Source organism: Cupressus sempervirens, chromosome 3 (assembly GCF_028749045.1).
Source record: "Cupressus sempervirens isolate cs-2001-9-10 chromosome 3, ASM2874904v1, whole genome shotgun sequence".
In the NCBI taxonomy this organism is placed as follows: domain Eukaryota; kingdom Viridiplantae; phylum Streptophyta; class Pinopsida; order Cupressales; family Cupressaceae; genus Cupressus; species Cupressus sempervirens.
Window position 1 is genome coordinate 582,445,942 of NC_143120.1, and position 26,544 is coordinate 582,472,485.

Here is a 26,544-nt window from a genome sequence, read left to right on the forward strand (position 1 = left end):
TTGATTGGTTTATATTTTTGATGATTTTTCAATAAGTAATAACAGAAGTACAATAACATGAACCGGTTCTAAGAATGTATTCCAAATACATTTAAAGCAAAGTCGCTTCAAGCAGATTTTTTTGAATATACGCCTAATATGTAACCAGATGAAGATTTACAATAATATCCAGATGATTACAACCAAGAATAAAGCCAACCTGAAGGTGTGAAGGTGAAATATGAGCCCAGAAGGAAGCTATGGCCAAAATCCAGCTCTCAAATGTTGTACGTGGAAAAGTAGATGGCTGCCAGGTGCGGCCGTACAGCTGTAAATGCCCACATGTGGGTAAAATACCTAAACCCTAGCTAAAACTCTGACTTAGTACTGTGTTCCCCAGAAGAAACAATGCACAATCTCCAAGATGCTTCTGACTGCAAGAATCCAGACCACTGTTTTGGGGGCTACGTTTCAAACAGACAAAGCAAGTGGGTTTGGCGTCCCAAATGCAGAAAGCTCAATCAGAGACCAAAACACAAATCCAAGATGTAATATGCCAATAATGCCTTCGAACTTTGTCTTTATCTCCTTATAACCCACCAAACTTATCTTGAACCCTAAAAGTGTCTCCATGTGGCGTTGGGTTATAAAATAATATATTTCTTATTTTTAAAGTGGTCAAGTATCCATAAAATGACCTTTTTCCCAATAGAAACAAATCCGTTCACCGAAATGCTCTGAGTCAAAAGAGAAATATTTATAAAAGTACAGGAACTTTCCAATGAGCTATTACACCAAGGGATATTCACCCAGATGAGGCCAAAAAATCCCTTATTACTCCAAAATGGTTATAACTTAGCCTTATTTAAATTATTAAAATGCTAACTTGGGAGAATATTTAAATATATTAAAATATTAGGCAAATAGTGAACTGATAGCCAAAACACCTCTACAAGGTGAAACTGAACTCGTCACCTCCTGTAATTGATGCTGGATAATCTGAAATAACTGACAGTCTCATCCCTCAAAAATTAGGGATACTCCTAAAAAATAGGAACGCCTCCGAATTTCCCGAAACTGAAACCATAGAATGATCTCGTAGAGACTCAAGACTATAGCCCATCTCCACCTCCTAAAATGTAGGAAACTCTTCCTACAATTAAGGAACTGCTCTCAACTGCCCTCCTACTGTCTGAAACTCCAGATCTAAACACTATATACCCTGAACGAGTCTCTAAACACCACTGCTATCCTATGAGACTCCCTGATAAGCTAACTCTATTGTTTTTGATGTCCACTCTAGAAAGGTGACATGACACTAACACAATTAATCTATAAGGTATTTCATGAGGAATTTTTGGAAGCTTCAATTTTTCAACCATTTGTATTGAAACTATATTTTCAATTGAACCACTAGCTACCATAACTTTACATACCTTTCCCTTGCACTTGCATTTTGTCCTGAAAATTGAATGTCTTTGAGGGTGCCTTGTTCTTGTTTCTTCGACTTCTTCCATCATGATTTCAAGTCTCATTTTTCAATCTGAAAAATTTAATTAACAAGGATCTATTAACTTGCTTTGATACCAAATATGATGCAGAGGTGCAACTTTTTAAAACTTCTTTTGGGATTAAAACTCGAGGGTGCAATAATGGACATTTTCAACCAAATTAATGAGCTGGACAACATCAAAACACTTCCAATATTTACTCATAACTTTTACAAATGAAAAGATATCACAACTTCCTTTTATAATATTGATTATGGATGAGTTAAAAACATTTTCTCCAATTTATAGCTCAATCCAATAAGTAGAATAAAAGTTATTAAACGTTTTCTAAAACTGCTACCATGAAAATCTGGTTCAGACCAGTCTGTACTAAATCGATCATAACTTTTTCAAATATCAATGAAATGAATTCAAAACAATGCCAAATTGAAGCTAACTCAAATACCTTTTCGAAAATATAAGTTGCAGGTCTGTATCAATTCACATGTGCATGTGACAACAAAAAGAACAGCCAGATTTCTGGAAAAATCACCTAGAAATTTATCATAAAACTCAAAAAAAATAAATGGTCTCTTTATTTTACTTCTTCTTTGAGCTTTTCCAGCCATTGCATTCTGAAAATAATGTCCAATACATCATATTTTAAGATTTTCAAGTTCTATAACTAATTAATTACCCCTCATGAGCATTCACCTTCTCCCTTACATGATCTTTACATATTGCCAATATTTTATGACAATTTTATTAGATATTTGAGAATTTTCATCTATCTTGACAATATGACTCTAAACATAATAAATGGACATATTACACATCAAGTAGGATTAAATTAATCTTTTTACATCAATAATATTTTGTTTAATCATGCTTGAATTGTAAGACAATAATTGACTTAACAACATGAAATATTTTTTGAATCTTCATCCAATGTGTGCTCTTGCACCAGTTACAAGACTCAAGCTTGGCAAGTTGATTGATGACTTGGACTTGGTGCCAAGATTTTGGAATTTATTAAAAAATTGCAAAACTATGAAAGAAATTTTAAAGGATTTAAAACTTTGTGATGCCCATTTGTTAAACAATCCTATCAAGTACAATAAAGTAATTGAGTGAAGGTCTCATTGATTAAAAACACGGAAGCCAGTAGTAAAAGCAATTTTTAATTTAGTTGAATGAAGTAACAATGTTAGATAAGTACAATCAATTGTATAAAAATCTCATGGACTATGAAAACTATGACATCAAAACAAATTCAAACTGAAATAATAAGCCTGCTCATACCATGTTGAATGTCATGAAAATTTCTACACATGTTTTCTAAGGTAAGTGCTAGATGATGTTGTGACCATGATATTTGTTTGCATCTCAGTGACATTGTAATGTCCGCTCTTCAAGATTGAGAAATGAATGCTGGAACCTGCAACAAACCATTAGAACAATATAGAGAAATATATGTCAAATATTTTAGAAACATTGAAATAGATAAATGTTAGTTTTAGTACTACCCTTTCTTACCCTTCCTAATCCTTAAGAATAAATTCTTCTCAAATCACCTAACCCTTTGGTGAGAGTTACTTCTCGATTAGGTAATCATCATATGAAGAATTTCTTCCTAAGGCTTCTTTGGGATCTTTGATTAAGTACTTTACTTGGTAGAGATCCCACCTCTACCAAGTCTCTTATCTCTGACATATGCATATGTTTGACTACTACAATATTCCCTAAGGAATTCTCTACAATTCCCTTTCTTGAGCATTTATTGGGGATTTTCTATTATAGTTTGTTTTGTTTTAGTGCACTCTATTTAGAGTTGAGGAGCCAATGCTATTTTTAGCTTTGTACGATCTTCAACATTTGTTTTATATCCTATAGTCGGCTATTTTCAAATCTCTTTCTATTTGAGAAATGTGACCATTGAGTCATAATTTGTAATAAATTTATTTTAGAAGTTTAATTTATGATTGCATGATTATAGTGTTATTATACATATACCCAATAATTTGTAATATAGCTTTCATATTGTGAAAGGTGAAGTAATTAGAGTAAAAGTCCAATTAGTTTTTTTTTGATAGGTAAAAGGCCATGAGGCCCAAGATTGTGTGTAGATTTAAAAAACCATCTCATTTGAGCACCAAAGATCAGAGATGGATAGATATCCTTGGTGTAGTCATTACATAAATATCTTAGAGTAATTTAACCAATTTTAGCACCTATTTTTTATTTTTGAATTTATAACTCTCCTCTTGACTCTTCCTTGTGAATATAACCAAAAAATTAATCTTGGCTATGATCAAGTTGTTAGAACAAAAAGAAGTATACTTCATAATTAAAATGAAGCTTATCTCCTATTAACTTTATTTTTAAAATCAAATAGAATATAAGAAAAAGTTTTGAATAACTGAAAATATGTCACTTATTAACATTAAACTCTCATGATATTAGCTAAATTTAAAATGTTTATTTTGACTATAAAATATCTAAACCAATTTTGTTTCAAGAACAAGTCTCTAACTTATCATATTAGCTTGTCTTATTAGAATCTCTTCTCCATTTGCTCCTTTGTTAGCGAGATTATCTGCTTCTCTATTACCTTCCCTATAAATATGTTTTATGATTGTTTCTTCAAATTGATCAACAATAGCTAGAGCACATTCAAGTATAGAATTAAGGATCTAGTTTGGGGCCTATCTTTTTCTTAATGCATTTAGGATAATTTGCTAGTTTCCTTCGATAAGTATTTTATTAATACCTATCTCTCTACTTAGAGTTAAGCCTTCTATTAGGGCCTCTAATTCGTTTAAGTTATTGGACATTACTCCTAAAGGTTTGACGCGTTTAGTTAGGCATGAAATGTTATTTGAACATAGAATACATCCTAAGCCTGTTGGTCCTCAAAATTTAACTTTGACCATCTTGCAGGAGGAGGTTCCCATTTACTTTCTTTCCTAGCGATCTTGTTGGATTTTGTGTATATCATTGGTGGATTAATTAATTTAAACCAATTTTTACGCTTATTTGCATCCCAGTTTGAAAAGGAACCTTCCTCCTTATATGAGTTTTTGAGATTATTGTTAGTTACCTCAACAATACAAGCTGCCAATTTATTAAAAAGGGATGTCAGATCCATCTTTTCATTACATAAAATTCTTCTATTCCTTTCTTTTCATAATTGCCAAAGGAGTATGGAAAGGGATATTTTCCATAAATTACTATAAACCTTAGAACAACCGTATTTTGACCAACTTTTTTAAAAATTTAATAGGTTATCAGGGAATGCAGTTTGCCAATTTAATTTCTTATAGAACCAATACGAGCAATTCTTAGGAAAGGGACAATCATAAAGCAAGTGTTTAGATGTTTCAGGTTCTTTTTTGCAAAGTGGGCATCTAGATGGTCTTTTGAAATCCATCTTGATAAACCTATCTACTAGTAGAATTCTCTTTTGAAAAGCAGCCCAAAGGAAGATACCTGCTTTCAGAAGACATGCCAGATCCAAACATAGATTTAGAGGGATGCCAATGTTATTCCATTTTTGAGAATTTATTACCTTTTCATACCCTAGTTTGACTTTATAATTTCCGTCTTTCAAGGCTCCCTAAATTACTTTATCTTTCCTATCTTTATGATTTTCCTGTGTACTTTTTAAAAATTGATTAAAAATGTACTCTTCCTATGATGAAGTGGAGTTTCATCTAGGGTTTTCCAATGCTATCCTCCACACTGATTATTGTTAATTTGAATTTTATAATCACTCACATTCTTACCCCAGAGAGATGAAAGAGTATTTTTGATGTTTATAGGTAGATTTACACTATCTGGAGAAGGGAGCCCATCCCATAATTCTCCCCAAAATAAAGCATCCTGCCTTAAAGGGATGTCCCAATGTCATGTCCCCTTTCTAGCAACATAACTTCTATCGGAGATTTGCCTATTATTGACTCTCGTAGGCAAATGTTTTTAGAGAGAGAGAGTCATTTTATTCCCAGATGATTACATTCTTGCTCTCAGAGAATAATAATTTAGTAAGTGGGGCCTACTTGTTCTAATGTTAAATTGAGATTGTACTTTAACTTTATAAAGTTATTTATTTAATTTTATAAAGTTAATTAATAATAAAAGTGCATTATAAAAGACAATTCCGGAAAACTTCCAGTAACTTCTCAAAAAAAGTGAATAAATAGAGGACATGAGGCACCCATTTGAACAAGCGGTTTTGAGGATTCTACTTCTTCAGTTGGAGCAATTTGTAGTCATTCGGTCTGCAAATTCTCAATTTATCTTTGGCAACGAAAACTCCCATTGATAAGCAATTTTGAGGGTGTGGAATATCACCCGAATTATTGCACATTGGAGGTGACGCTGCAGTCATTTTATTGGGGCAGAAATCTGAGCCTAAGGCCAACCTCAAGAAGCACTACATTTGAGGCGGTTAGCAGGTAAAGAATTACTTGAGTAAGGGAAAAAAACCAGAACTTATAGAGAGAATCTCCCATACCATTCGGAACTGTCAAGGCACCTTCAGACGTATTTTAGTTGGAGCACTTATGGGTATCGATTTACCTTGAATATGGAGACGCATTATTCCTAGATATCGGGCTGAGAGCGTTAAGGAGAATCAGAGTTTGAGGAAGCAGCCAAGATTATACAAATTTTCGTGGGACTGCTCATGAACTCAAGAAGCCAAAATCGTCATTAGAAGACGGGGAGAATATTTCAAACCTACTCCAAATTTATTTACGACCCAGGGCACGACTCTTCTAATATCAGGCGGATTTAGTCATAACCGTCGGGCTCCAATCACAGGTTGCAATTCGCACACAATATCCAGCAGCAGCGATAAACAGGAATGAGGGCAGATTGGGAGACATAACTCGGGTTCATCAGTTCTGAGTATTAACATAGCAGATCGTCGGATTAATTAAAACGATTCAGTATAAACCCATATGACAGTCCGGGACGAAATTAACAGTATCAATATTTTATGAAGGCCAGATCGTTTCAGACTCGAATTCACCAGTAAACCTCGACAGTGAGATTGCAGCCAGGCAAGGAGAAGTGCCAAACCAAGGATTCATGCTTAAGCAAGGAAATTCCCAGGTTTATTTTTAATGTTACTCTATTAGCAAAAGCCAGAATTGCATATATTTAGTCACTGTTATTTGTTTGTAATAGTTCAGTCCCTCAATGCAAAATACAATAAGATTTTTTTGAACTTGCTTGTGACACTGTTATTCACTACATTTGTTATAACCATTTATTTGGTGGATGGTTTGAAACATTGCATCTGTGCTCATCTAACGGTTGCACACCAAGTATTTGACAAATTGTCGTAGCTCAATTGTGGTGTAATTCAGTAGCTTTTTAAGACAGGGTCATCTCACCCAAGTTAAATTTTTAGCTATTAATGGGCAGTTGTTCAACATAAAGTTCCAAATTCTTGAACGGAGGATTTTTAGTTCTGAACAAAGAGAGGATTATTATTGTTTAAATATTTATGATATAAAATTTTGGCCCATTTACTATTATGTTCTTTAAACATTCTTCAGATAAGTTTTTCCCCTAGTGCCTCATTTTACCAACTCAAATATTTTATGCCTAGGCCTCCAAATTCTTAAGGTCTACATATTTTTTCCCATTTTATCAAAGCTTGTTTTTTCTTATCTCTAGTACCTTGCCAGAAGAAGTTTTTAAGCTTAGAGTCTAATTTCTTTTTACACCTTTAGGTAGGGGAAGACATGACATATGATATGTGGGGATGGCCAAAAGTACTGCTTTGATCATAGTCATTCTACCAGCCTTAGTTAACCATTTCCCTTTCCACCTTCATTTTTTTTATCAAATTTTTCTAAAATTGTATCCCTAGCTTTACTTTCTCTAATGCTTTTTTCAAAAAAGTGCAATTAGTTTAATTTATTTATTTTCTTACAATTGTTTGTACAAACACTATAAATAAATGTCCTTTTGCATTTAATGGTTATTGATTTAATTTTAGTTTTCATGCCTCATTGTGTTGGAGTTTCTATTCATCAAGTATGTAATCTTATTGTTATCCTGAATTTGTTATTCATTGAATGAAATGTATTGCAACTGTCTTGCTTATGAATGTTTCTTTGTATATGCTAAGGATTACATCGCTTTAGTGAAGTTGAAAACTTTGTATTGTAGAGGAGTTCAGAGGTGTAGATTGTCGCTTTATGTTGAGCTGTACATTTAGTTTAATCACAGAAACTGTGTTTATTTATTAGCCTGTTCAGGATTTTGTGCACTTATTTATGCAATCTTTGTTTCTAATTGAATTCAATAAGCAAGAAGTTATAGGATTTGTTTCAATTAAAAAAGTAAAAATTCATTTGTCTAATTTCAAAGGACATCTTAGCCTTTTATATTAGGCATAACCCCAAAACATAGCATATACAGTTTATTTAGTGTGGAAGTAAATCTCCCTGACAAACATTGTAAATTTTATAGTTTGTAAGAGCAGATTGTCCATTTTTGGGCTAGTTTTATTTATAGGGACTTTCCCTTCCTAATTTGAATAATCGTTTGAGTGCACATCTATTTTATTTTGTGTTGCGCTATAAGATGAACTGAAATGCTAACAATGTGTACATGCACTATTCGATCTTTGCATTTAGCAAAGTGTGTTCAGTTGTAGGTTTATTTTAAGTCTATAAGTATGGAAATATTTGTGTTGCATTCAACTGCATTCCAACCTTAGGCGAATTTGAGAAGATACACCGTGGTTGTGAAAATACCTCAGAAAATTGTTGTAAGGATTATAAGTAGAAAGTACATTTTGTGTAGATTAGGTAATTTTTTTATTTAAGAAGCCCACCCTTTTAAATTGAATAGTGGCTCTATCATATGTATTCTAAATTGAAATGTGTGAATGTAAATGCTAACAAATTTAGTTTTATAATAAACTTGTATTGTATGTAAGTAGTGAATTCCCAAAGTAGATGTAGTGGTCAAATTTTATTTATTTCCATGGTATTGCTTCATAAATTATAAATAAGTTATATTTTGAACTTATATTTTTTAATGATAATCCCCTACTTTTTGCTGAAATTCTTGTTCAGTGTTGTTTTCAATCCAGAATTCATTATTGATTCAATATAATATCTTATTCCTATTTTGCTTCTAAATTATTATTGAGAGGTTATCTGTTATTTATTATGTGTTGTAGTACATTAAATTGATTTAAGTGAGCTTGTAAGCTTTGTTTTGCGGGTTTGTTCAATAGATCATGGTTTTGTACTGATCCTTTCAGATATTTAGCCAAAGCAATTGTGTCCTTGTGTTTAGATTTGTCACACTTTGTGTACTAGTACTACCTCGTCTCCTCTTTTAGTTGAACAAGGCAAGCATGTAGTCATGGCTTCCAAATTTCAGGCTTTGTTATTCATAATATAATCTTATTGTTAGTTTATTTTTGGCCCTAAAGAAGACAAATGTAGTAATGCATTCATTATTAAAAGAATCAGTTCATACAAAATTTTCATAACCTAAATTTGTAAGGATGCTGCTGTTATGTTAGAAGTTATCATTTTTCTTTCTGATTAATTACATTAATTTATCTTTAAAAGTTCCGTATCTGTGTGTAATTTTGCTGAAATATAAGTTTTGTTCATATCAACACAGTTTTATTATCTAAGTCATCTAACCTTATTGCAAAGCACCAGGTTGTTTTCTTTCTTCATATCTCAACTTCTTGTAACTATGTGTTTAGGGTTGACCATAGTATGATGGATCTTGAATTGTATAAGAAAAACAGAAATACATCAACTGACATTTTGAAATTCCAAAGTATGATTTCAATGAGTTCTCAATTGTTCTACTCAATGGGTATATAGGATACTTTATCGAGAAATTAATTATATCAAGGAAGGGCGGAATGCTGATAGATTCAGGCGTGACTTCCGTAACATAAAGTGGGTTCGAATACCTGTATGTTTCTATACATCCATGCCCTAAAATTTCTTTTGTAATTATACTAATTTCTGAGATCTGGGGAAAATATCTTGAGAGTTCTGTTCAGTATGCATACATTTATTTTCTCCATTATCAAATTTTTTCTGAAAAATAGAACTTGTAATACAAATAGAACCTGTATTGGGACCAATATCATTCCATTTGGTAAGAAACACACTAAATTTTTAATGTCCTATCTAATACCTAGTTTTAATGTTCTAGACAATATATTGGGACTACACCTCAGAGAAGGTATTGACATTGGAGTATGTTCCAGGTAAGTTTTAGAAGGGCTCTGTAATTAGTACTTCTGAGTATTTCCTGTGAATATCTTTCTCACTAATTTAAATCTTATTGATAAGATTTTTTATGTTAGCTTCCTTGATGCCAATCTTATGGAGGCACTATTTGTTTGAATCCTGTTTTGTTTGGATCACTGATACTAAACCCTTGAATAGGTATCAAAATAAACAACATAGATATTCTTGATGCTGGTAACTTTGACCGCTCGTTGATTGCGAGGCGATCCATTGAGTCATATTTGCTTCAAGTAAGGCCTTCAAATCCCTGTGGTTTTTGTCACTTTAATATCATTAAATGATTTTAGAAAGGAATATGATAAGTTCGAGTTGGAAAATAAATAAAATGACTTTATCTGGAGGAGTTTTAATAAGATATTTGAATGAATATTTTGTATTTTTCGCTTGCATACATTTGATAGGTCATTTGGCAGATTATTTATCCTCCACTGGTGTAGAAAACCCTGATTTTGTTTGTTGTTTGATAGCCTATTTTTTGTTTTCCCCTTGAACATTTTGTGGGGTGATATCTTTATCTCAGTTTTAAATAAAAGAGCTATCCGGATATCTTTGCAAGTGATAAAATAGAGTGTATGGCGTTTCAAGAAAATTCTCTTTAGTAATAATTTGGCTAATTTAATGTCAAAAATTGTTTTGGTTTATAAGTTCAGTATTAGAATACCAGGTGACACGGAGATCTCCAATGATGCTTGTAGCAGTGCAACGTGATGACATTTTTTGTTTGAATAGGACTCCGTTGTTCAACACAAAAATCTATTATTTCATTGCAAAAACAAGTTGGTTGATCCTTCAAGAAAATTTCTATTTCATGTTACCTAGAATGTTTGACATGATTCAGATGACCTGTTTCATTGTACAATTTATTGCAGATTCTAAAGACTGGATTTTTTCATGCTGATCCGCATCCGGGAAATCTAGCAATTGATGTAGATGGTTCACTTATTTACTATGATTTTGGAATGATGGGAGAAATTAAATCATTCACAAGGGACAGGTTACTCCAAATGTTCTATGCAGTTTATGAGAAAGATGCAAAAAAGGTACTACTGATACTGAATTTCTGTCGTACTGTATAGTATGTGCAATTCATCGTGTGCACTAAGTAATCATTTTTCAAGATAAATTAAGTGTTAATCAATAGATTTTTTTTTGAAGGTAAAACATTCAACAGGACTATCATGCAATGGTTGATTGTTATATGAAGAGATCAAGTTTCTATTTCTCTTTACCATTTTTTGATACAGAATACCATATGTGCGTACCTAAGTATTTAATAATTTTGTTTGAGGCTAGTGCTTCAACCTTTCTTTTTTTCAAGCTGCATATGTTAGTTTCTTGTAAGAAAGTTAAGCATTCCTTACTATTGTGATTGCGCATACAAAGATCACTAGTCATGAGTTTAAACATATATTCTCAGTGTGAAAAAAATATGCAAAAATCAATTGCCCACATAAGAAAAATCTGTTTATTTGATTCCTAATTACAAGATTGCTTGAACTGTCTTTTTCCACAAGTGTAATGTCCCCATCTTTTTAGCATATCAGTGGAGTTCTTAGCCTTTACATTCTCCGAAGGCTAAGTGGAGAAATAAGGAGAAATTGATTAAATTAATTTCTTATAAAGTCAAAAGTCAAAAGTCAAAAAAAAAGAAGAGAGTGACTTTATATTTAATTAATTTAATTGGAGAATGCATTAATTATTGGAAGGGGGAAGCTTCTAGTAATTTAATTTTCTAGAAGCACAATTAATTATTTTATTGCAAGGGAGAAGCTTCTAGCAAGTGCATTAATTATTGGGAGGGGGAAACTTCTAGAGAATGCAATTATTAAATATATTATTTAATTATTGTATTGTAAGAGAGAAGCTTCTAGCAAGTGCATTAATAATTGGAAGGGGGAAACTTCTAGAGAATGCAATTATTAAATATTTCATTTCCTTCTACGAGGATCAAGGAAAAGTATAAAAAGGGGTGAGAGCTTCATTGTTTATCATCCGATTTTGTGAATTGCATTTGACATCAAGTTGGGAGAAGAAACTAAGGTTTCCGATTTTAGCCAGCCATTGGAGAACGTCAACTCTTTAGTGTTGCAAACATTTGAGGTGGTGAAATATCCATTGAATTTGGTATTTGGGAGAGCTTCAATTCAGGAGTTCTATTTTGTGCTTAAATTGGAGAATAAATTTTGATTGCTACAGTACGCATGTAGGATGCTGCGCTATAGTGTCTATGCTTGATTCATTTCCATTCTCAGGCATCACTATTATCATTGTACTTCATTAGCATATGATTTTGCTGTAATAATTCAGAATCAAAAATTTTGGCATCATTGTTACATCTCGTTTCCATGTATTTTCACTAATAATACTAAAAGAATTGCATTTGAATATTAGTTCCTTGAGGGGTTACTATAGTGGTATCAGAGCTTGCTTGCAAAGTGTTTGATGAAATGTCAAACAACTGAAGTATAAAGAATTTTGGTGTTTGAAGAAGTTATAACCTGTTGGGGTTATTACAGTGGTATCAAAGCGGTTTCCTGCCAGCCTGACAGGGTTTATGCAGCCACCATTCAATTTAGTTTACAAAAGCAAAAACAAAAGGGCTCTATTTACACAAGGAACCAACACAGCTGAGAACATGGCTGATAGACATTCTCAAAGACCTTCCAGAATTATGAGAGATGATGAGGCTTTACAGTGTTAGGATAGGCTTCTACAGTCAATAGAGGCAAGTACACAGGCAATGATGTCTATGATGCAACATTTGATTGGGGAAAACAAGAGAAATAATCATAATAATGACCAAAGATGACAGGAGCATAGTAGGATCACAACATGGGACTCGGTCTGGGATAGCTGACAGACCCACACGTCCTAATTCAAGGAAGAAACTCCAGCACTCACACTTGATGCTATGGTAACAGATATTATAGATGAACTCCGACAAGCAAGGAATGAGTGGGATTCATTACCAACATATGTACAAGATAGATGGACATTTGACAGGTACCTAAACTACAGAGCTGCTAGGCAGAAGCAGGCAGATAAACACAGTGAGTTGCAACAGGTCACCAACAAGTTGGCATTACCCAAATTTGATGGCAGTGGAAAAATGATTGCTCGTGCTTGGATTCATAAGGTGGATACTTTCCTATCTCTGAAGACTATGACAGAATTTGAAGCACTCAAGTATGCCACTTTACACTTAGACGGGGCAACTCATGATTGGTGGACACATGGCATGATCACATTGCAACACAATCAGGTAACCACTTATCAGGAATTCGTGGATAGATTGATAGAAAGGTTTGATAAAAAGGATCTTGAAGTTTATTTTCGGGAGTTAGCCCAGATGAGATAGTTAGGAGGCTTAGAACAATTTATCAATGACTTCTAGAAGCTTGTAGTGATGGTGTCTGGCATTTCAAAATGGAGGCTAGTCATTTTATTCACAGAGGGATTGACTAAACCTCTCAAAGGGTGGGTAAAGGCCTTTGATCCTCCTACATTACAAGAAGCCATGAAGAAAGCTCGCAGTATGGAACTTGCAGCTCCGGCAAACCAATTTAGTTTGAATGATTCTTCATCATTTAGAGATAACAAAGGGGAATTCAGCAAGGGTAAAGAGAAGGTTAGTGACTCAAAAGGCAAGTCAACTGCACCTTTGGATAGGGAGACGCTTAATGACCTATGTAAGAAGAAGCTATGCTTCTTTTGCAATGGTCCCTATAAGTTTGGTCATGATTGTCCTATGAGGCCTAAGGGGAAGGCTAACCGGGTGATGTGGGCTTATTCTGAGGGTTCGGATTCGGATAACTCAGAGCACCATTATGAGGATCTTGATGAGGTAGAGGGTGAACAAGAGGTAGATAGTGCTGAGAAAAAAGAGGCTCCAGAGCTACATTTATAGGAGGCACGTCTATCTAGTATTCAGAGAGAGGGATCTTTCAGACTTCGGGGAGTCTTGGTTGGACAAAAGGTTATTACTCTGTTGGATACAGGTGCCACGCATAATTTCATTGATTCACGATTTGTGGAGAGGCATGGACTCATTACTGAGGAGTTCGAGGGATTGAGAGTCAAGGTAGCTGATGGATATACTCTTTGTTGTGACAGGATGGTGCGAGATCTACCTTTGCGCCTGAACAACTATGAGTTCAAGGTGGACTATCATGTGGTGAACATAGGTGACATGGACATAGTACTTGGGATGTAGTGGCTAAATTCTTTGGAGGAGGTTGTTTATTGCATATATTAATTGGTTAATGTACACAGATAGTGAACAAGAACAGCAACAACAGTACTCCGTTTATTATTCGCATATGCCAAGAGATTACATATAGAGCATAAGATGATTTACAATGATCCTAGACGGGGTATAAATACTTTCCACTAAACCTTCCTGAAGGGGTCTGTCGGCTACATAACAATACTAATCTACCTGTCGGCTACCAAATCTTTACCAACAAACTCATCGGCTACAAAATCTTTACCGATGACAACACCCTGTCAGCTACACAATATTTACAAACGACATCATCCCCCCCAAAAGAAAAAGTCATCTTCGGACGAAAATTACAAAATATCCGAAACAAATTAACAACAAAATACATTAACTGACTAACTACAACAAGATAGATCTGCTTCTGCCACACCACTTTCACATTAAACTGGTCTCCAACCCACGTTGCATCTGTTAACACAATACTGTCTCCTGAGTCAAGCTGACCTTGATAGCCACTTGTGCTGCTTTCTCTGCTTCCAATTCTTGGGTACCCTGAGCTAAGTGTCATTGTACTGCCTTCAATTGGATGATCAACTCCTCCCGAGCTCTCTACGCATCCACTAAGATAGCCTCACGTCCAACACCTACTCCAAGTGCCTCTGGTACACAGACACTCCATGCCTGCAGTAGCTCCAGGTCTCATCAACTGGTCACACTTCCCACAGGGGAAATTGCCCCTGGCAGGGTCGAGGGGTAGCAGCCCCGTGGGGTACTGCAATCTAGAATGGCTCCCTTCTTACATTGAAGATGTTCCCACTTCTTTGACATATGGCTTTCTTTTTTTCATACGGGTTTCTATCGCTTTATTTCCTTTCCAGTGCCTCTTTCCTTTCCTGCCGATTCTCTTTTAATGCCGAAGGGGCGTGGGCAACAAAGGCAACCTACGAGGGAATAAGGCTTGCCGTAGAAGAGTAAGACCATCCGAGCAAAAATAAGACCGTTTGTGGGAAAAAAAAAGACTATCCATGGGAGTACTTTAGAATTATAACCAGCAACCACTGGCTCTTAATTCGCAGACAGAAAAGGGCTAAGCCACAACACAAAGGATAGTTTGCGGGGAATAAGAAGATGCGCCGTAGGATGTTCGCGGACCTAGAGGAAGCAAAGCCGCGAAAGAGAAAAAAGATAGTTGCAGAAGATTAGAAAGTGAAGCTGCGGACGAAGGAGTAAGGCCGTGGGGACTTAAAGCCAATCATGGGAGTTTGTCTGTAGGACATTGCTCACGGGAAACAAGACATCCACAGGGTGTTCGTGGGACCACCCGCGACACATGCTGCTCGTGGGACAATCTGCCCGTGGAGCAACAGTCTACAACTGTGCCCGCAAGCACACTTTTGTTCTTTCCACTTCTTTTTAAAATTTTTTTTTTCTTTTTTTAAAAATTTTTAAAATACAACAAACTCAATTTTCCATCCGAACTTCGCCATTCTACAACGACGGAGTTGTTCGGACTTCGTTCTGTGACAAGGGAGTCTTCCTGGCATGGTACATCTTTGAGCTGTTCACTACCTGAGGCACTTCTTGTCCATCCAAAGTCCACAATTTTATTGCTCCATTGTATCCTACCTCCTGAATATGGTATGGCCCAACCCACTTGACCTTAAACTTTCCTGGTTTATTTCGTCCGTTATACTTCAACACCAATTGCCTCGACTGGAACCTGTTCAGTTCCAAGTGCTTATCATGCTGTGCTTTGCATTTGTTCTGTGTCATCTTTGTAGCCCATTGTGCCTGCAATTTTGTCGGCTGCCATCCCTTGCCGTCAATAATTGTATTCTTGATTTTAGAACCTTCGCTTTGTATTGCTGAAGGTTTTATTAAGCTTGTTCTCTTTGTTTCTCTTGTAGACCGTGCGATGTGTTTTCCTTGCTGCCGGCACCCTTCTAATATATTAGTGTTTCTTCATAACATTTTCTTTCTGCACAGTCATACGATGGGATCTTTCCTTTTTTTGGGTTCATACTGTATGTTCTTCCCCTAAGCTTCAGCCATAACCGCCTTTCCTTCTTCTACTTCTCTATATTCCTTTGGACATTCATTTTCCTCTTCTTTCTTACCTTCATCCACCCTTAACATATTACAGCTCGGAAAGAGTTCGTAGTCCTCTATCTGCCAGTGGTATAGACCGTTGACAGAATCCAAATCGTCATCTGTTAATCTTCCTTCCAGCCGCAAGACTCCCTCCTGATCTAGTTCCATACGCTGCCTCCCTTCATCTTCTTCTTTAGAATCTGATGACAGAGCTTTTTCCTCCACCATCTGGGTGTGCAAATCAATCATGAATTTCCTCCCTTTGCTTTCAAGTGATATAATGTTTTTCTTCCATTTATGGTTAACTCTGGCTTGAATAAGCCATTCGTAGCCCAAAATGGTGTCATATCCTTTTCTCTTCAGCGGGATCATGACAAAGTCAAGTAGGAACGACTGTGTGCCAATTGTCACCAGTTGTGCCATCAGGATGCCGAGAGGTTTAATGCCGTGTTGGTCCACTGTCAACAACTGGAATGTAGGTGGCCACAATGTTGGTTGACCCAACCTCTTCCAGATATCCTCGTATAAGACATTCACGCCGACCTACCGTCGACAATTGTGTCCGTCAGCACACTTCCAAGAATCCCCATCTCGACAACCGCCGGATGCTGTCCGAATGCAAGGGCTAGCAACATTGGGTCTTCTCCATCGGTGGCAATTTCCTTTCTTCTTCTTGGTTCTCGTGGTAACTTAGCAGTTGGTAGGATATTTGTGATCGCCAATTGGAGCTGAGGCATTGTGAGCAACAGATCGCTTATTTTGATGGGTACCTCAGTTTGCAGTATTTGCCGTATGATGTTGTGTTCCGTTGTGTTCCGCGCAATTCCTTGCTGAGGTGCCGGTGGTATCCTTCAATTGAGATGTCTCCGCCTGTGTTGCTTTCTCAATTTCCTTCCATACTTCCTCCAGCCTCTTCTTTTCTTTTGTGGGGTCGGGGTATAGTTTTGCTTGTTTCCATGTGATTGCCAGTACCTCCTCTTCGTCTGTCCTGACGGTGATCAAATTCACTCTAGACTTTGGGCACTTGGCATCTTCATGATCGCCGGGTCTGCACCATCTACATAATAATTTTGGTGTGTTTGCCATTGTACAATCTTAAGCAAAGTGGCCATGCAAATTACGTGCTTGGCACTGAACGATAAGTCGTCTATTCTTATCGTATTGAATTCAATTTCGGCTGCCATTGTTATTGTTATTGTTGTTTTGCCCTCTACTATTATTTGTGTACCCACCTGAAGTGGCACCATCAATGTTTGTGTTTTTGTTCCCTCCCAACATGGAAGCTGCCTGTGTCAGGAATACTTGTTGAGGTCCTTTGGTTTTCATATTGAAGGGGCATTCTTTTATGGAATGTCCTGTTGGTTCCCAAAACCGCAGATTGGAAATCCAAGAGCCTGCCACTTCTCCAATAGGATTTCTCAATCAGTTCTAGCCAATGAACGGAAATCGCTTAGATTCCTCTGCACTTCGGGCTCTGCTACACCCAGGCGGGTAAACCTTCACCTTGAACACTGACTACACAATTCAAGGGTTTTCTATAGCGAATTTAAACTTTGCGAGTTCCTCGGCTGGCAAAGTCCTTGAACTTGATCAGAATGAAACTGAAACCGGATGCTAAATACTTGATGATTGGATGTTTTGTATAAATTTTGTAAATACTGAATTTGATGCTTGGAGGAGGAATATTATAGATTTTTTGACTTCAAATAAAAGACCAGTGCCTTCGCTTATCCGGGCAATAGAGTCAACTTCGGAGAATTTTTACATACAACTTCATAATGTTCAATGCATTTGTACTGTCAATAATTTTGATAATCTAGATGCGACAGACCAATTATAATGCAATCTTAAATTAGTCTAGATTGAATTTTAACTCTACTGAGACAAACTCGACACAGCTGTGGAAACAATTAAATATTTCACAACACCTGTGATGATTAAATTTAAAATGCTTAATTGACCATGTCCACTTATCTGATAACAAAATCATATGTAGAATTTTAAAATATAATTATGAAGGACGATTCGCCTGCAGTTTAAATCTCCATGCCATTAAAGGTAAACAAAAGACATTTTATTTTATTATTAAAATAAAATAATTTTATAATAATAAAATAATGGAATTTTATTATAAAATCATATTATTGCCCTTATCTCTCCATACAGTAAATATAAAATACTTCTTTTCTATTGAATGTTTGAATGTTCCCATATTACAATGATTTTTTCTCAAGTCATATTTATATCTTAAATGTTACAAGATATGACTTATCATAAAAAGCATGTCTCCTCATAACAAGTGATTGACCCGTAAATACTAATTTTAATTCTTAATATAAATTGCTGACTACTAATGATTTGTGATAAAGATATTTGGTGTATAATATTTTATTTTGTCTTTGAATAGAAAATGGGCAGACGAAGAAATGTTTTGAGGGATTATTGATGCTACTTCCATCCTCCTGCTCAAATCCAAGTGAAACTGGTGTGTTTAGACTTTCTTCGTTAACAAGCTTTGGAATATTTGCAGCCTAGTGAAGACATGGACATCAATTCCTGAATTTCTCAACATTATTGACAATTTCAAGATGTTGCCTTTCACCGTGCCGTCCGCTATTTAATATGCACTTTGGATTGCTTTCGTTGACTGAAGCCAAACTCCCCATTCCTCCAATCACGACAATTGATTTTTACTCCTCACTATGGTTTTGAGCGCTTTTACTTACAGGCCAACCATGTTATTAAATAAGTATTTGCCTCATTTTTATTGTTCATAAAAGGGTATTGTGGTGTATTCGGAAGAAAATACATTTGACTCCATACTGTATTTATATGTTGTGTTGTTTCCAAACTTATTACACTGGCGCATGGACGATGATATGTCAAAATTCAATTGTATCCTTCCTTGTGGCTATAATTATTTTCTTTGAAAGTGCAGAGACGGATGTATGTTTGGAACTCACTACCCTCAAATTTGCCCTACACGACATCTATCCTTTTATCGGGTTTTTAAGAATGTTATTGATGGCTTCAGAACATTTTTAGTAATCATCCTTGACTTACGGTATGAGACCATCACTTCTACTGAATTTGCTCTCGATACTTTCAGAAGTTCACTTTCAATAAAATCTGAGAGGTGGCTGTTTCCACCATCACTATCGATATTCATGTTGCTGGCTGGGTGTTGTATTTGGATCCAATAGAACCATGTATAGCTGATAAATATAGAAGGAACAGATCTGTTATGTTTGGAGTCACATCCTTCGATTTGGTCTCCTAAAGTCTCTATCTTCACACTATGTTAAAAAATGATAAGCTGGAGGATCACATGTTGTGTATCATCATAATTATCTTTCCTGAATCTCAATGAAGTTCAATCATTAGGAAGCTGCAACAAGATAACTAAGGCTGGGCATTATCTAGAGTGAATTGTGTAGGCCTGAGATATATTTTGGTAGATAATGTTGGAAGAATTCCTGAGTGGAGATCTGTGCATTGGTATTTGAATGTGACAATACTTTATCCCCTTGAAACTCTGGTATTATTACTTAAATGAAGTCAAAATTTTACAAGAAAATTTGAGCTCCATCATGTCCCATGATCTGGCAGATCTTGTAGAACAAGTTCTTTGGACAGGATCCCTTTGTGTGACCTTCCGCCTTACATTCCGTGCATAATAGTTCACTTCTCTTTGTTTCTTTCTGCATGTTCTTAAATTCCTTCATCATGCAAATCATGTCCTTCTAGAGAGCTCAGACCTTCTTGCTGCTGTTTTCATCATCGCTGCTATCTTCTCTCGAAGATGCATCATCATCTGAATCAGATGAACCACTCTTCTTTTTCTTCTTTGTTTTCTGCTCACTTTCCAAGTTCATCGCCCAATTGTATGCTTTAGTGTATGACGACGGTGGCACAATCTTTATCTTCCTCTGCAACTTTGGGCGTAAAGACTCAATGAACCATCTTTTTTGTAGCCCATCTGCTAGCTTATTTTCCATTTTATTTATCAAGTCTTTTAATTTCCTGGCGTATACTCGGACAATTTCATTCTTCCCTTGCTTTGTGTTGTATATTTCCATCATGATCTCATTGTCGTCACAGTGCAGTTGAAATTCAGCAGTAAACTCCTTAAGATTGTCCCAAGTGGTTAATTTTTGGGGATCTACATCAGCGAACCAGTCAATTCCGACAGCCCGTAGGGTTGCCGAAAATTGCCGAACCCATTTGTTTGTATCGGTTATGCCATTTTCCCTTCAAATCGTTTAGCATGTTTTACAGTGTCGGATCGGATCAGCCATACTGTCACCATCAAACTTCGGCAACTTTTCCTTTGGTCCCGCCATCACTACTGGATTTTGTGTACGGGCGTTGTTCGGTCTTGCAACGCTAGCGTTGTTCACTCCCACATTGGCGCTTTGTACTCCCACACCATGGCTTTGCACTCCCACACCTGCGGTCTGCACTCCCACACCAGCGGTCTCTCCAACAGTTGTTTTATCTCCAACAGCTGTGTCCTCTGGTGAAGAAGGGTCTTCCCGTTTCGAAAGTGTATCGCGGCTGAAGAGTTCACTCCACGCTCATGCTCCCTCGACACTCCGAGCCGTGCGAGTCTATTCTCTTTTGTTTGGATTCTCTTCCCTCAGCGAATAGAGGCTCAAAATTCCTCCCTGGCTTCTTCCACCAATTCCATCCGCTGTCAAGTTTCCTACAAAAATTCCTTCGCGCTTCGGTGTCCGTCGACAATCTTCTGAAACCTCCATCTGCGTTCGGCTTGCTGTGCCAAAATTAAATTTCCTTGGGCTATGCGGATTTCATCTTTGTCTTTTAGCTTATTCTTATTTTTGTTTAACTGATTCGGCATTAGTTGTCATTCCAACCTTTGCTCCAGGTCCATCAAGCAACGGCGCCAAATGTTTACCGCATAGATTAATTGGTTAATTTACATAGATAATTAACAAGAATAGTAACAACAGTACTCCGTTTATTATTCGCATATGCCAAGAGATTATATATAGAACATAAGATGATTTACAATGATCCCGGATGGGGTATAAATACTTTCCGCCGAACCTTCCTGAAGGGGTCCGTCGGCTACATAACAATACTAATCTACCCGTCGGCTACCAAATCTTTACCGACAAACCCGTCGGCTACAAAATTTTTACCGACGAGAACACCCTGTCGGCTACACAATATTTACAGATAACGGAGGTTACTCTGAGATTGAAGGATATGGAGATACAATTTGAGGTGGATGGCAAGACTCATGTGCTGAAGGCTATCCGTAATGGTGATGTCAGGACGATCTCATTTAGACGGATGGAGAGATTAGCCAGGCATGATGATATAGAGTGGGCGACAATATGCACCTTGATGCCTACCCAAGAGGAGCAGCATAAGACTGAATATCATCCAGATATTCAGAAATTGAGAATCAAGTATGAGAAGGTATTCAGCGAGATTCGACCAGGCAAACCACTAGACAGAGGCATTGAGCACATTATCGAGTTGGAGGAAGGTGCTAAGCTTGTCATGATCACACCATACCGGCACCCAAAATGACTCAAGATGAGATCGAGGGGACCATCAAGGAGTTGCTAGCAATGAGACACATTCGACCAAGTAAGTCACCTTTTGCGTCTTCTGTTGTTTTGGTAAAAAAGAAAGATGGTACTCTATGGATGTGTATTGATTACAGGGTGTTGAATAAGAGAACTATAAAGAATAGGTATCCCATCCCACACATTGATGAGTTGATAGATGAATTGCATGGGGCTTGTTATTTCCCAAAAATTGATTTGAGATTAGGCTATCACCAGATCAGAGTTCGAGAGCAGGATATTGAGAAAACTGCTTTCAAATGTCATTGTGGGCACTTCGAGTTTGTAGTCATGCCTTTTGGTTTGACTAATGCACCTGCCACTTTTCAATCCACTATGAATAGGGTCTTCCACCATTAGTTGAGGAAATTTGTGCTAGTGTTCTTTGATGATATTTTGATCTATAGCAGGATTTGGCAAGAACATTTAGAACACTTGGAGATAGTATTGAGCATTTTACAGAGGGAGTCCTTATATGCCAAGGAGTCCAAATGTGATTTGGGGATGACAGAGCTGTTGTATCTTGGACACATCATTAGTGCGGAAGGAGTGCAGATGGATCTTGAAAAGATCCACGCTATTGTTGATTGGGCCACCACCAAAGAACCTTAGACAATTGAGGGGGTTCCTTGGTCTATGTGGATTCTATCGCAGGTTTGTTAGTGGCTACTCACGACACGCAACACCTATGACAAATTTGATAAAGAAAGGGGCATTTGTGTGGACTCGGGAGGCACAAGACTATTTCATGCAGTTCAAGGAAATAATGACTACATGCCCAATATTAGCATTGCTTGATTTCACAAAGCCATTTGAACTTCAATGTGATGCTTCTGGAGAGGGAGTTGGTGTTGTACTCATGCAAGACAAACATCCTATAGCTTATGAGAGCAAGAAAATTAGAGGGCCCGAGAGATCATTCAGCATATATGATAAGGAGATGTTGGCCATCATGCATGCCTTGGCCAAATTCAGATAGTATCTTATGGGCAGCAAATTTTGTATTTAAATTGATCATAACAGTTTGAGGCACTTTTTTGGGACAACGGGAGCTGAATGATCGTCAGCAAAAGTGGGTAAGTTATAGGCCTATGATTTTGATATCACATATGTTAAGGGGACACAGAATGTTGTTGCAGATGCTTTATCTCGCAGCCCACACTTCACTTCTATGATTTAGATATCAGAGGATTGGCGACACTTGATTGTAGTAGAATATGCCAGAGACACATGCGCCTCTGAAATAGTGGAGGGAACAATGATCGACACTAGGTACACTCTTGTAGATTATTTGATCATTTACAAGAACAGGATTTACTTAGTCCCAGGATTGAAAGTGAAGCAGTTGATTTTGAGAGCATTCCATGATTCACCTATAGTAGGCCATCCCAGGTATTTCAAGACTTATAGGTTAGTTTGGGAGCAGTTCACTTGGAAGGGGCTTAAGGTTGATGTTTTGTAGTATGTGCGTGAGTGTCTTGTTTGCTAGCAGAACAAACAAGAGCACACTTATCCAGCAGGGCTCCTACAGCCACTTCCTATTTCTAACAGGAAGTGGGAGTGCATCTCCATGGATTTTATCACGGGCTTGCCCAAGGCCCAGGGGCGCAATTGTATCTATGTGGTGGTGGATAGGCTGACAAAATATGCTCACGTCCTTCCTATCACTACTACATACTCAACAACTCAGGTGGCAAAGGTCTTCTTCAGGGAGGTTTTCAGATTACATGGTTTGACTCGAAACATTGTGAGTGATAGGGATAGCCATTTCATGAGTCACTTCTAGCAAGAGGTATTCCGGTTGTGTGGCACTGAGCTTACACCTAGTAGTAGTTATCACCCACAGAACGATGGTCAAACAAAGATTGTGAACAAATGGGGGGAAGGGTATTTGAGGAATTATGTGGCAGCTTAGTAGCGAGCTTGGGTTAGATGGATATATCTATGTGAACTATTATAGGAGAGTAAGGATATAGTTGCTACTGTCAGGGACAACAAAGCTCAGAACCAGCAAAAGCAGTATGTAGACCAGAAGAGGACTGAGTGTAGTTTTGAGGTAGATGATATGGTCTACCTCATGTTGCAGCCATATAGGCAGTCCACTCTCAAGAAGAGTGGTGCAGAGAAATCAAACCACGCTATTATGGACCATTCAGGATCGTCAGGCAAGTTGGTGAGGTGGCTTATGAGTTGGAGCTTCCCGCAGACAGTAGAGTGCACAATGTGTTTCATGTGTCATGCCTCAAAAAGGCATTGGGTCAGAATGTGGTGCCTTTTGCAGTATTATCTCCCTTGGATGATGAGGGAAAATTGATATTGGTGCCAGAGGCTATCATTGATTTCAAAGAAAGGAACTTGAGGTGGCGCACTATAAGGGAGTATTTGGTGAAATGGAAGGACATGTCAGTTGAAGATGCGACATGAGAGAATGAGAAGATTTTTCAGCATTTGGACTTAAAGTTTCTTGAGGACAAGCAATTTCAGGTAGGGCGGACTGTAATGTCCCCATCTTTTTAGCATATCAGTGGAGTTCTTAGCGTTTACATTATTCGAAGGCTAAGTGGAGAAATAAGGAGAAATTGGTTAAATTAATTTCTTATAAAGTCAAAAGTCAAAAAAAGAAAAAAGAAAAGAAGAGAGTGACTTTATATTTACTTAATTTAATTGGAGAATGCATTAATTATTGGAAGGGGGAAGCTTCTAGTAATTTAATTTTCTAGAAGCACAATTAATTATTCTATTGCAAGGGAGAAGCTTCTAGCAAGTGCATTAATTATTGGGAGGGGGAAACTTCTAGAGAATGCAATTATTAAATATATTATTTAATTATTGTATTGTAAGAGAGAAGCTTCTAGTAAGTGCATTAATTATTGTAAGGGGGGAACTTTTAGAGAATGCAATTATTAAATATTTAATTTCCTTCTACGAGGGTCAAGGAAAAGTATAAAAAAGGGAGAGAGCTTCATTGGTTATTATCCAATTTTGTGAATTGCATTTGATATCAAGTTGGGAGAAGAAATTAAGGTTTCCGACTTCAGCTAGCCATTGGAGAACGTCAACTCTTCAGTGTTGCAACCATTTGAGGTGGTGAAATATCCATTGAATTTGGTATTTGGGAGAGCTTCAATTCAGGAGTTCTAATTTGTGCTTAAATTGGAGAATAAATTTTGTTTGCTACAGTACGCATGCAGGATGCTGTGCTACAATGTCTATGCTTGATTCATTTCCCATTCTCGGGCATCACTATTATCATTGTACTTCATTAGCATATGATTTTGCTGTAATAATTCAGAATAAATTTTTTTTGCATCATTGTTACATCTCGTTTCCATGTATTTGCACTAATAATACCAAAAGAATTGCATTTGAATATTAGTTCCTTGAGAGGTTACTATAGTGGTATCAGAGCTTGCTTGCAAAGTGTTTGACGAAATGTCAAACAATTGAAGTATAAAGAATTTTGGTGTTTGAAGAAGTTATAAACTGTTGGGGTTATTACAACAAGCTGAATCAAAATTGTGCATCTAGTAGTTCCAAATAAATCGTGCTGAACTGAAATACAGTTACAAAAAATTTATTTGGAACTACTAGATGCACAATTTTGATGCAGCTTGGGGAAATTGTTAGTTCAAACAATCTCCTAATTAGGAATCAAATAAACAGATTTTTCTTATGTCAAAAATTTTCTCCTTAATTTTCGTAAACAGGCTACAAAAAAATTGATAAACATTTTCCTATAAAACCATTTTGTAAGTTATATGTTAATTTATAGAAGGTATTTTTGTGCAGGCTCCCAATTTAAGAATCAAGATCTTCCTATTTATTTAATGTTCTGAAATATAGATGTACATTAATTATGTCTTGAATCTTTTTCAGTAAATGCTAAATTGATTTTATGCAGGTTATTCAGTCCCTTACTGACTTAGGTGCACTTCAGCCTACTGGAGATATGGCATCTGTATGTTGTGAGCTACTTTTTTGTTAAAGGAAAATATACCTGAGTACTTTTAAAGTTTGAAACAGCTCTGTGATTATTAGTAATGTATTCAAATGAATTGGTGAATCAAAAGAGTCCTGCCAATATAACTGTAGCTTATGCAATCTAAGCTTTATTGATGAACTATGTTTTGTAGGTAAGACGGTCCATACAGTTCTTTCTTGACAACTTATTGAACCAGCAGCCTGACCAAGAAGCAACTCTATCTGCAATTGGGGAGGTATGTTGAAGAGTAAACATTGATTTTTAGCATATATTTATTCATGACTATATGTAGTCAAACTCAATACCCCTTTGTGTTTCCTATTCCATAATCCTTGTACATGTTTTCTATATTGAGTGGAGTCTATTGTCTTAAGCTATGGTCCATTCAGAAGAAATTGTAGGGCACTAGTACTTTGATAAGAAAGATCACGATTTCCATTTGTCACACTGTTTGATGTGGTTTCTTAGGGTTGTATTGTTGTACTAATGTGTTAGGTTCACGTCATCATTTAGTCATTTCTCATTTGCATCTCAAATTTCTGTCTTTGTGCCTTGTACTTACTCATCAACACCGTTGTTATCAATTCAAGCTAACTGTTTTTTGTATGGCTTGAGAGAGAAGTTGGTCAAGCATGCCAAGTGAGGTAAACATGTGAACTTGGATTTACATGTAAACATGTAAATAGGTTGAAAAACATCTATATGCACAACTTAAACGTGTAAAGTCATGGTCTCTTGAGGCATTTACATGTAAACATGTAAATAGGTTGAAAAGCATGTATATGCAGAACTTAAATGATCAATTAAGCATGTCTAATTGGTTTTTGAGGAAATATCACTTAATTGGGTCAAAAATAACATTTACACC

At 36.5% G+C, this 26,544-nt stretch overlaps 1 protein-coding gene across 1 annotated transcript in view; it reads left to right on the forward strand.

The window, feature by feature from the left end:
* The window catches only part of LOC149567761 (Protein kinase superfamily protein), a 258,969-nt gene that overhangs the window by 70,330 nt on the left and 162,095 nt on the right, over positions 1–26,544 (forward strand). The window contains exons 6-11 of the mRNA XM_089821023.1: positions 9,344–9,437; positions 9,684–9,738; positions 9,920–10,011; positions 10,651–10,821; positions 25,596–25,652; positions 25,828–25,911. Coding sequence (XP_089677149.1) covers positions 9,344–9,437; positions 9,684–9,738; positions 9,920–10,011; positions 10,651–10,821; positions 25,596–25,652; positions 25,828–25,911 — 553 coding nt within the window. The remainder of the gene's footprint in view (positions 1–9,343; positions 9,438–9,683; positions 9,739–9,919; positions 10,012–10,650; positions 10,822–25,595; positions 25,653–25,827; positions 25,912–26,544) is intronic.